The sequence below is a fragment of the Thermobia domestica genome, chromosome 8, assembly GCF_964235325.1.
Source record: "Thermobia domestica chromosome 8, izTheDome1.hap1.1, whole genome shotgun sequence".
Classification (NCBI taxonomy): Eukaryota; Metazoa; Arthropoda; class Insecta; order Zygentoma; family Lepismatidae; genus Thermobia; species Thermobia domestica.
This window is the reverse complement of record NC_137461.1, coordinates 57,745,963-57,758,360: the sequence shown is the minus strand read 5'-3', so window position 1 is coordinate 57,758,360 and position 12,398 is coordinate 57,745,963. Positions and strand designations below refer to the sequence as shown.

The 12,398-nt window shown below is 32.7% G+C and overlaps 1 protein-coding gene across 1 annotated transcript in view; it reads right to left on the bottom strand.

Annotated features, from left to right (window-relative positions):
• Positions 1 to 913: 913 nt before the first annotated feature.
• LOC145692928 (folate receptor beta-like) overlaps positions 914 to 12,398 on the bottom strand; it is a 29,802-nt gene continuing 18,317 nt past the window's right edge. The window contains exons 4-5 of the mRNA XM_081768505.1: positions 11,725 to 11,940; positions 914 to 10,932 (exon numbers count right to left, since the gene is read on the bottom strand). Of these exons, the coding sequence (XP_081624631.1) occupies positions 10,735 to 10,932; positions 11,725 to 11,940 (414 nt within the window). The 3' untranslated portion in view covers positions 914 to 10,734. The remainder of the gene's footprint in view (positions 10,933 to 11,724; positions 11,941 to 12,398) is intronic.

Sequence of the window (12,398 nt, the reverse complement as noted above, 5' to 3'; positions counted from 1 at the left end):
GTCAACCAGCTACAGCTTAGTGTTCATTAGCTTGTTAGGAATGCAGTTTTTCCACCCAATAGTCAGGAAGCAGAAAAAGAAATCATTTAACTTCGTGTTTTTCAAATCCGTAAACAGTATTCATTTTAAGATTTCTTTATGTAGAAGAAAAAGAATAAAAAGACCATAAGTGACCTAAAGTTACCTTAAAATATTAAAAAATTACCTAAAACTTCAAAACGGCAAAAAGTGACCACATGTTGACCCCAAAAAGATATATTTTTAGAACCTAGAGTTGATGGATAACATTTTCATTTGAACTTGCCTTGTCCTATGCGTAACAGAAAAAAGTTGACATTTCAACAAGATCCGGGCCTTGATGATAAGGATGGTTTCAAGATGAAGAGTGACCAATAGCTTTATCTCCCCGTCGAAACCATACACGAGAGTGAAGTAATGGTAATATGCATTATAAAGGAACAGCATTTTTTGTTATTCATTTTAGACTGCCACAATGTTATGCATATATCAGGGAAGTCTTATAGCACGGCTAAGATACATCGTCCGTTTTTCTGTCAGTTGAGAGAGATTAGAGCAAAAAAGTAAGATTCAACGAGAAATGGATTAAGTGCCTCAATGATAAGGTTCCACACTCTTCTTTAACCCCTTATTCAAACCAGAAGTGGTTAGATATCCACCATTTTCGGTTTTAACGCTTTCCTCCACAAAGAAAAATCGGTAATAAGAGATGGACAAAAATTTCCTCTTGATTTGGTTTCGGCGCTTTAAGAATAGATCCCACCTCTTGTACTGTACTTTTAATCAAATCAGAAGTGATAGAAATGTACCGTTTTTAGTTTGAACAATGACCACTAGGGAGCAAAAATAGTAACAGATAGCAATTAGTGTTTTTACTATTATTATTTTTCTTTAAAATATGGATACAGCACTGCAAGAATAGACTTACATTTCTATTATCTCTCTCTACAACTAAAACCGGAACTATGTTTATTATAAAACTAATATCGTGTAACAGTACACGATATTAGTTTAATAACAAAAAGTAGTTTTGCTTTGCTCAGCGATTAGTTAATTGCATATAATAGGCAAAGCTGATATACGGAGAATATTAAAACAGGAAGCACTAGAAATTTGTTACTACTTCAGGTTTCAATATTAATCCCCAAAGGGCAAAAACAGTATCAGGTAGCGAGAAACTGCTTTTTGATACGGATTCAAAATCTCAAAAAATAATTAAATCTCTGCTCTTATTTTTCTATTGAAATCGGAAGTGGGGAAATCTACTTTTTTTTTTTTTTTTTTTTTTTTTTTTTTTTTTTTTTTTTTTTAAACATAATGATTTACACACAACAAAAACTGGAAGGCAGCGAGAATATGCTTTTTGTGTGGATTCATCGCTCCAAGGACAGGTTACATCTCGGTTTCAAAATTGAATCTTCTCATCGAAGAATACAAAATGCAGTATTGTGATCCGTGTTTACAAAATAAAAAAACATGCACTGATGAATTTTGTTTTGAAGCATTCTACATGTTATCACAAGCCGGTCACTCTTCATACCATACATACCATTGTTGCAAACTTTTAACATAAAACGTGTGTGATATGTAAATTTGTGTATTTTTTACGTTTCCGTTTAACTCTCCCTTGAGACAAACACAATTACTGTATAAGTCGTATCACGGTGTTATTTACTATTAAACGTGGGAGGTTAAATGTTCTGCCGTCCATTACAAATACTGTTGAATAACAGTTTCGAACATAGTCAATATCCTTTATATCTTGAAATGCATCGCTGTAAAATTTTCTCTCTAATCTGATGATCTACGCACAATCACAAGTGTATTGGATTTAGACGACTATAAAAATTCAAGTATGAATACGAGTACAAGGTCTTTAAAGTACGAAAGAAAAGAAAACTTTTAACTTAAGTACTTTAAGTAAGTGAATTTAATATCAAATTTCGTCAATCGTTCACGAGCAATTTGCTCCTACAAGCTCAACTATGGAAACTAAATCTCGCTGCCATCTCTGACCACAAACAGGAATAAATACAGACCAGCATCTTTCTATATGTAAGGTTGAAATCCGTTTTAATCATCTACCCGGAGAAAGAGCTAATCAACGTTCGATTTCGTCAAAAGGTATTGGCGCAGCCGTAAATTTCGCACGTAACGTCATGGGTTGTCAGTTATCAGTATGATTTCATCTGCTTCGCTCGTCTGTGAGTTATCCGATTCCATGCAGCCGAAAGATGAAGACAGAAAATTAACCCTATTGCATATTTGTCTGTTGTTCATTTGTTTCTGCTATTATAGCCATTAGTAACTGAAACAAAAACAACTATGTATTTATTTCATTTCAATTTTTTGGACTATTGTATCTAGGTTTGGAGGACTGATTTTCTTGCTTATTTTGTTGCACAATGGGCCCACGACTCCATCACATGCCAATCGACAATCAGATTCAAAATTTCCACACAGCTGACGTCGCATCAGAAGATAGTTCCTTTACTGCAAAGAAGAGGCGTTGTGTGTGCTAGTCACGTGAGATTGCACGTTTTTTGCCGAGTGTTTGCTGTCAGTATGTATTCTTTGTCTGTACCTCCGATCATCGGGCTCCTGAATCAGAAATTAAGATTTGCCTTATCTTTTAATCATTCTCTACCCCATAGTTAGAGAGTTTATTACTCTAATCCCTGTACTTCATGTCTGAATCTGAAATCGCTAATTTTCCATTTTTTTTTTTTTTTTTTTTTTAAAGTGTACTCGAGTCTAAAAGGTTACACACGAACACATCAAATATGATAGCGTTTCAAAACTTCAGTAAAATGACGTCAATGCCATTACAATCCCATAACAATCGTTACAATGTTTATATTAATTGAATTTTAGTGACAAAATTAACATGATTTCAACATATCAGCAATAAAATAAAATAAAACAGACGTCAATAATTAAATAAAATAACAATTAATGTAAAAACCTTCCTAAATATATCCTCAAAGGTTCACTGAATATATAAATATTTATATGTTCTCTCCCCTTCATGCATTAGAGATCTACAAAACAAATACAAACTTCATTAAAATTTTTACCATTTTAAACATACTACCAAAAAATTAGTACAACCACATTTCTCACAACTTCGTGTGTAGGGAACAAGCACACACAAATTTTAAGTATTGTGAATATTAAAATACGCGAGTATTTACGTTTCATTTCTTATTGAACACACTGTACCGCATTTCTTACAACAAAATGTCAGTAAATACTGAACATCAACAAAATCCAACCCAAGTAGAAGGATTAAGTACAATTACACCGTATTGTTTGTGTAGTGTGTTGTTTATTTGCACTTGTTTATAAAGTACCTATGGACAAGTGCATAACCAATTCTTATGAAAGATCTTTATATGCGATTTATATTTACGTTTGGTATAACATTTTCGAAAGCGGAGGAAATTATTATATTACACACAATACAATAATAAACCATTTTTGTGTATCACGAACATGTATGATAATGAAAAGGAGAGCAGAGAAAAGACTATTATAATTAAGAATATATATGTTTGTATTTTAAGAAAAAGGTTATAACTTTACATTTTACACACTATCTAAGTTGACAGCTAGTTTTGAATATGGAGCTTTCTGTCGTTCTGAATCCGTAATGCCATCAAGAACGGGAAATAAGAAATTCCGCAGCCACGAAGTGAATCTTTAATTTTACAACGAAAGCACTAACTTAGGTTTACAAAAATGTTCATTCTTACCTCACACTGTAGCTAAATGCTAAGCACATCACAGTTAGTTTTCCTGACTTCTAAACGTAACACGCCTTTCTTTCGCCATTTCCATGAAGAGTAAGGGGCGTAGCCAAAAGAGACCAAAAAATATCAAACAACTGAATGTGTCACCTGTGAACTCCTCACCAGAGCTTGAATAAACTACGAAAAGATAGCTGCACAGAAAATGGAAGTGCTTTTGCTAAGTGATCTAGTACCCGAAAAACTAAGCTAGCTGCACAGAAAATGGAAGTGCTTTTGCTAAGTGATCTAGTACCCGAAAAACTAAGCTAGCTGCATAGAAAATGGAAGTGTTTTTGCTAAGTGATCTAGTACCCGAAAAACTCAGCTAGCGTCTCGAAAATCCATTAAAGCCAGTTTCCCGATGCAATAAAATATAGAATCGCACATGGTCTTTGTGATCAATTCTACAGCTTATCTCCAGTAATATGGTGGTATTTTGTATTGGTTTGGTCTATGATATGAAGTCTAAAAGGTATCTAATAAAAAGGTCGGTTTCTCGAAGGGACATTTATCAGTGAACTTAATCAATATTTGAGATCAACAAAAGAACCGTTCTACCATGAAGAAATGACAATGAAATACGGGAGTACTTTGTGTTGCAAAAGTATCTCATTTTAGTGATAAATTATGATAGCTGCACTGAAGTTTGCTATTCAATTTTTTGTTTACATTACATTTCTATGATTCTGTATAGCACTCCTGTGAAAATAACGCTGATATACATAGATCCACTAAATGCACGCGATGGTAATAAAATAATATATGAAATGAATCGAGAGAGAGGGAATGTTTACTAATGGATACTACAGAATACATGTCACATAAATAAATGGACAGGATACAGTGGTGAGTTTACCATTTATTTGTTAAATAGAGGGAACCTTTAAAAAAATCACGTGACCTTGGATCGAACCAGAAATCCTTCGTAGCAGAGATGAACGCTCTCTGAGATCCCACGATATGTTAAAACTTCATAACTTGTAATGTAAGCCTTACGAAAATCTAACATAAATAAACTCACTCGCCTTGCTCTTTACTGTTACAGATATCTTAAACTACCATCAATTGTCAAATCTTCCACCGCTTTCACCGAAAGACTGTCAATCACAGTTAAGAAACAGGTAATTTACTAAGAATAGGACGTAAATTCCTTTCTCTTGCCTTTGTCTTGTTGATGCTGACAGTGAAAGACAGCAAAAATTCGATGACTGACAATAGTTTAAGAAACTAATAACAACGTTAAAAAGAGCAAGGTTAGTATCTTTTAGGTTTATTTATTGTTACATACCCTGTACATAAATATATAGTGATTGTACGTTATAGATGGCACTGTGAATGAATGACGACTGTTTCTGTGAGCAATCAACAAAATTAGAGGTGAAGGTACTTTCACCACCGGTTGTAAAGTTTATGTATTTGAGCACCGTCAATTATTCCCCCCCCCCCCCCCCCCATCATATAGAATTTGCCTCTGTTAAAATGTACGATGAGATTGGAAAACGGCTGGGACATTACCAAAGCGTAATCACTAAACTACAAAACAAGTTTTGCTAGACAGTATAGTAGAATATCACAATATTTTTTTTTTTTTAATGATCTTCATTAGTTGAATATCACAATGTTTTTTTTTTTTTTTTCATGATCTTCAAGCTATATATGGCCATAAATTTCAAACTTGCATCTATTCATTAAAAAGAAAAGAAATAATTTTAAAAAATCAGTATCACAAATAATAAATGAACATTCCTTCCAAATCCACAAGTAGTGGTTATCGGTGGGATAGCAATGCAAGCTAGGAATTACAAGATCAATTCATCACACATATAATTTCAATCGCAACACAACCGTAATATATAAAAAAGTAAAATAAAAAACAAGACTACTATTGTTAACCTTAAAAGATCCTAAGGTTATATAGGGAGTATTTTGTAATCTGATGCATAGTCAGTAACATAATGCATAACAAGCGCATTTACAAAAAATGAGTTAGGAATCTATATATAAATACAAAAGTCATATTAATCATTTACGAAATAAGGGATGAATGACTTTTATTCACCATTCTCATCTGAACTTTCAAACTACTACTTCTTTGAACATATAGAACTTCTTACAGTGGGACATAATCAAACAAAAGTAAATGTTATATGTCAGAAACAAGGAATTCAATTTGTGCAAATCTGTCAGGTTACGAAAATGCGAGTGAGATTACTTTCTTCACCTAGTGGTGTAACACATTTTTTTTTTTTCCTAATAACCTCGTTCTCATCAAGAATGTCAATTCGTAAATTTATTTGTTTATTTATTTTTTTTTTTCGTCGACAAATTCACAGCTTGTTCTTAGCTGCTATCCAATTGTCTCCTACTCAAATTAAGCTAGGGCCTAAACAGTCTAAAAATATATTATATACACGATGCATGCAAAAATCTTCCCAGCAGGTATTGTTTGCACAAAAAGAAGATAATGAGGCAGGTTTAAGATGGCTCCCACAGAAAACTGTCTGACATAAATTTGTGGCCAATTCAAGCAGGTGGACAATTGAACAGATTTTAATGTACACGGAAAATTATTTACAATGTTTTACTACCGTTTTGTGGTATTTCAAACTAACTTCAATTTACTGTGTGTCCATTTCAGAACACGTTTAACTGCTAGTCAAAATTTAAATAGTCAAGCGAATTCAGTTGTCTGTCTATACTGAAATCTACTGTGAAGCGACTTTAAGAATGTATGTAATATAAATTCCACATAAACACTCAAACGAAAATTAAGAAGACACATAACAATATATTCTTTATAACGATAGTTACGATGTCTATTTTAGAATTACAGATAATACTGTTTCTACATGGTTGGTTTAGAATAGGAAAAACATAAACCTAACTCTGATATTGCTTCATTGAAATGAAAGAGTACACAAGTCACAATGTTACGCAGCGAAATTTGTTTCACAACTTACTATAGGTGTATGAATAGCTTTGTACTATTTCAAAAACTACATAAACTGAGTTAAAAAAAAAAAAAAAAAAAAAAAACTTTACAATGACGATTCACATATAGAACACAATTCACTTTCCTGAGTATCTCTAAAGGAGCTCATTAGGATTCTGATAATACATAAATGGAATGTTTAGTGTGTCTACAGAATTGTACCCCAGGTTCTTATTTCTAAAGTTGTTTCTCAATAGCTGTATTTTTATTTCAGTGCCATAATCATTTTCGGCTTTTTAAGTTTAACATACTTTGTTTGTAAATCTTACATTTAAGTGTTCGCACAAGATAGCTTTATCACGAAGGATACCGATACTTAAAAATAAACAATTTAATAACACAATTTTTCTGCAACAGTATTCCGCTCATAAAACACACAATCTGATAAAACTACACTTCAGAAACATTTTTTTAAAAATATATATATAGTAATGAACTGCAGTTCCTGAACGTAATCAACTTTAGCAGATGCCAACACGAGGGACTACGCTGAAAGTTAAAACCTCGCGTCATAGAGTTTAATTATTAGAAAAAAGAAAAAAAAAAAAAAAGCTTTTTAAAAATTTTGTTTGATCAGCCATTTCTATGTGCAATCAGTTAAAAACAAAACTACATTTACGCTGTAAAAAAAAGCCAATATTTCCATACTTTTAGTAAAAACAAAAATCTAGTATGGGTTAAACTCTGGCCACTATAAAATATTTCATACATCATCATACATGACGTATGTCAGCGTTCAGATATCTTCAACTCTTATTATTTTATTATTAAGTAATTACTGGAAAATGTAATTGAAAGAAACTTCCGTCTTACACTAGAACCTCGTTTATCCGGAAATGGATAATACAACAGACTTACGGCTAATCCGGACTAACATTCCAAATGGCACACAAATACGTAATAAAATGTAAGTGTAATTGTTAAGACAGTTTTGTATACAGGTAAGTATCAGATATTATTTATGTATTTCATTTCATTTACTCATTTATTTTAGAGAAACGTAATACTTTTGCATTCACTTTAACTTCGTCTGCTCCTTAAATTCCATATTTAATAGGGAATAAATCTGATATTTTAAAATATTTTAATCGATGTATTTTTATTACTACTAGCAGGAGTCAGTGTTTGTACTTTCTTCCAGTTAACCCAAAATTTTGGCAATCCGGAACGGCTCTGTCTCAAGTCCGGAGATATATATATATAAAAGATCCCAGTGCAATAGAAAAGAGTTATTTACCAGAGATTAATATGAAAATGTATGGCTCAAACTATGAACATATAACGGTAATGAGCCATTTTCTTTGGCCACAGTCTAAATATCACACATTTATAAGAGAACATACCGGAAACACATATGAATCTAGATTTCATACTTAATATTTTTTAAAACATGATGATTTACTAATATTACTAAATTATTATTGCTGATATTTACTTGATATGAAAAACGATAAATTGAAAGATTAGTAGAAGTTCTGCATTCCCATTTTCTTTTAAAGCCATACCTTTAGAAGAAAAATATTACTTTCTACTTTAAAAATATAAATACATCAGCACACAATACATGTAACGCCTTAGTAACCGCACTCACTGGTATTTCATACCCTCATACCCTTAAATTAATAATTAAATTATATTCATGAAGAAAGAAAGAAAAAAAAAAGCAATGCAAAATGTTCTCAGTTCTGTTTGTTTTGAAGTGATTACTGTAGCAATATAGAAGGATCAGTCAAACTAAAAGTGAGCCAGTCTCCCCACTTCACAATGCTTCAGTTCATACGGTGTGCAAACTCTTGTCTAGTTCGCGGAGGAAACAATATTGTAAACGAGAAACGATGTCCAGTTTTAATACTAGTTATTTGGAAGAGTGAGCATTACAATGGACGTTTCGAAATAATGATAATAATAATAGTAATTAAAGACTATGCTATAACGTCAAAATATATAAACGTGCACATTTATAGACATGGAGTATTATTCTGTTAAGATAACGCAAGGATTAGACAGAGTAAATGTGACCTGTGGTACAGTCCGCAGCAAAAAACCTGCAACATGACTATGTAAGTTTACTACGCCTAACAGCGCAGGGAATCAACATAACGTCTAAGTGGCACGAATCACGCTAGGATAAACCTCGGCGTCCTCCCCTGCACACTTATTTTGGAGCAAAAGACTTCGTCGTTTCACAATCAATTACATGCTCATGTTGCAGGTTTTTTGCTGCGAACTGTACGTTAAGCGGAGAATTTTTAAGCGTCCTTAGCCCATTGACACATACGTTTTCTGGAAATTAAAATGCGTTTAGGCAGGCTTTTTAAAAGTGATTTTTACAGAAAATTTGACATAGTCATGATATGTATTAATGAACAATCAAAGTATATAATGGGAAAACATGCATAATAGATACTAACATTTAAGATAGTACGGAAACGGAAGGAAAATGAATGAAACGGAATATTTCCGTAAGCATGCGCCAATGGGTTAACAATTGAACACTTTCGATGTTGAAGCTGCGTAATGGTAACATCGGACGATACTGTCACCAGTAATAGTACATACTTACACTATATATTTATCTTCATATATTAATAGCTTCGGAATGAATAGCTATACATGTGAAACAGAAGAATTCAGCTTCGAATTGAACTCGGTTGGTTCAGAGTAACTCATCGTAAGTTTTCACTGTTCTCTGGCAACTTCGTCAGGGTCATAACGTAAACATACGTTGCAAGTAGCAGAGATACTTCACTTTCTTGAAGACTGAGCGGTATTTATACCTATTTATACGTTTCATCTATTTTCTGTAGAAGCATACGAGATGAGCGATGAGCGTTGTGTGTTATCTTGAAAGGCTTTTAAACATTTTCTCTTTCATAAAATTTTTCTACAGAAATTGGTTGCAATTTATATATATCATAAATACGTGTAAATACTGCTCAGGCTTCAAGGAAGTGAAACACTTCCATCATTTATATTATACTATACTTTATATATTTATATAAGACTATGTTTAAGAAGAACCCCACGGACAAGAAGCAATCCATACAAGTGTGAATGTTAACAACTTAGTAGCGCCAGTTTATGATCCTGACGAAGTTGCCAGAAAGCAATAAAAACTTACGATGAGTCTTTTTGTCTTCCGATACAAGGTAAAGTATTTCCCCCTAGAGAGCTCCCGTTTATCATTGATACTTTCGTACGGATACGAGTAATATATCACAGAAGTAACACCAAATTATCTTTAACCTGTATACAGCATACCATAAAAATGTATTATATTGCATTTAAATCAGTTCCAAGCGTGGCGACTCTACAAGACATAACTGTGCATATTTTAACACAACTACGAGCGGGAAATCATTACGGTTGTTCTTAGTGAAGCAAAGAACTCAATGCTTGTGATTTTTTTTTGTTTTTCTTAACTATTTCAACAGAAGCTGAGTTCTTGAAAGCATTTCCTAGGCCTTACTTTTATTTGACTGACCCTTATGCAAGAAATAATTAATACGAAATTCACTATTAAGAAGAAAAAAAAAATCATGATACATCATGATCAATATTCTACAAACTGCAGAGAAAATTAAATCCTCTTTGAGCAAAAAACATTTTCCCCCTTAAACTAACATAATAAAAAGAAGATAACTAAAATGGACAAATAGTCATCTTTCGTACTAAAACTAACACATGTAAGAGCACTTTATCACGTATTATTAAAGGAAGTCGTACCTTCTAAAGGTAACCGAGCTGTTAAATATTAACAAAATCTTATGGGAATCCTTGTTTCAGCACTTAATTAAAAAAAAAAGTAGTCACTAATGCGTAATTAAATTCATATTCTTAGAAAAACAAATCATTATCATTAATCTCAGCTTTGAGAAATTACAGGAGCAAGAAACTTACTACGTTATCATCAGATTTAAGAATACTTTAAATTTAAAAGATCAATTTTACTAGAAGTGAACATAGTAATATTAAAACAATAGTACTGCCCACACTTGTTCCCGTCGCTGCTAATAATTCTTGAACTTTTAGCTTTGCCACCTTCTCGTTTGGATTTCCTTTGCTTCCATCAAACCAAATACGCATGCAGGGCAAATCGTCTGACGTATACTCCCATGAATCATCCCAAACCTGTTTAAAAAAAAAAAAAAAAAAAAAATCAATAGAAACGTAGATACTTTAAACGCAATGAACACAATTTAAAATCTTCGCACAATTAACACTTATCTTCATAAAACTTTTGGATAATAACCAAACATTCTTAAAGCGTGTATTTAACCACAATAATTTGTCACAGTACACTCACCACAACTGTCATCTAGTACCACGCCACATTTAAAACACGGTTGCCAGGGTTGTCATTTTAAAATCATATCACTCTTATTAGAAAACCCTTTATATTAATCATATTTAAAATCAATCAACCATGGTACTACCGCTTTATTTTAAAATAGAGCATTGAATTTTTTACTTTTATGTTTACAGAGAAGTTACCGTATTTTAATTCTTAAAGAGAGAGAGAGTTGCATTGCATTTAATGATATTGGTATTTCAGCATTCCTCACGAAATTTCCTTTTTTTCCCACCTATTTGATATCATATACTTAACTTGCTTCCATTAAGGGGGAAAAAAAAAGTCTTACGTATTTTACCTATGAAATTAAATAACAAAGTGTTGAATAAATTTGTTCCATTCAAACCACCAGCATCAAATACGAGACAATAATTACATTTACGACCATATATTCAGGATGTAACAGAATTTAAATGAGTGTGATAGGAATATAATTCAGATGTAGTGAGATTTTCAAAACACCCAGTTTATACACAAATTATCTTAAACCTCTAACAGCATCAGCTAACAGCTGTGTAATTTAACGAAGCATAGAAGAAGAAAAAGAACTTATACAGAATCGAACAAACCTTTTCACAAAAATTCTTCGCAGTTCCAAATATTTCCTTAAATGTTTTGCATTCTGTTTCGGGCAAACATTTATTCTCTCCACTACTCCAATTAAAATTTCTAACCCAGTTGTCAGTGCACGTATATTCTTCAGCACAATCTCTGAACCAGGCATCACAGTCACTAGCACACAATGGCACTTGGTAAAATCTTTCCTTTCGAATCTTCATTTGTACCTGATATGAAAGAAAGAAAAAATGCAATAATTAACTCATTATCATTTACATCAGTAAAAATTTCTTTCAAAAAGTAAGTTTATTCATGTTCATTCACTGTAAATAGAACCCACTACGATCACAAATATTTCGAACTATGTTCCTTGTAACGTTTTACTTTACTTTAAAAAACGCCCCATTGTTAAATTTCTAGTTTAACGTTCCACGTTATGTGCTGAAGGTAAGGGAGACGGTGTTGATGGTAATGTAATGAATAAAATGGTTAAATGAAAAAAAGTGAGAGGAAACAGTACTCTTAGAAAACCCACGCACACGGTATTTGTCTATCACAAAGCTCATTTGGCACGAGCTCGAATCGATTCAGGACTTCACAAGCACCAAAGATTAGCGCTCTACCACTGAGGCATCACGCACCCGGTGCCGTGTGAAAGGAGAGGGGTAGACGAGGCAGAGAAGCT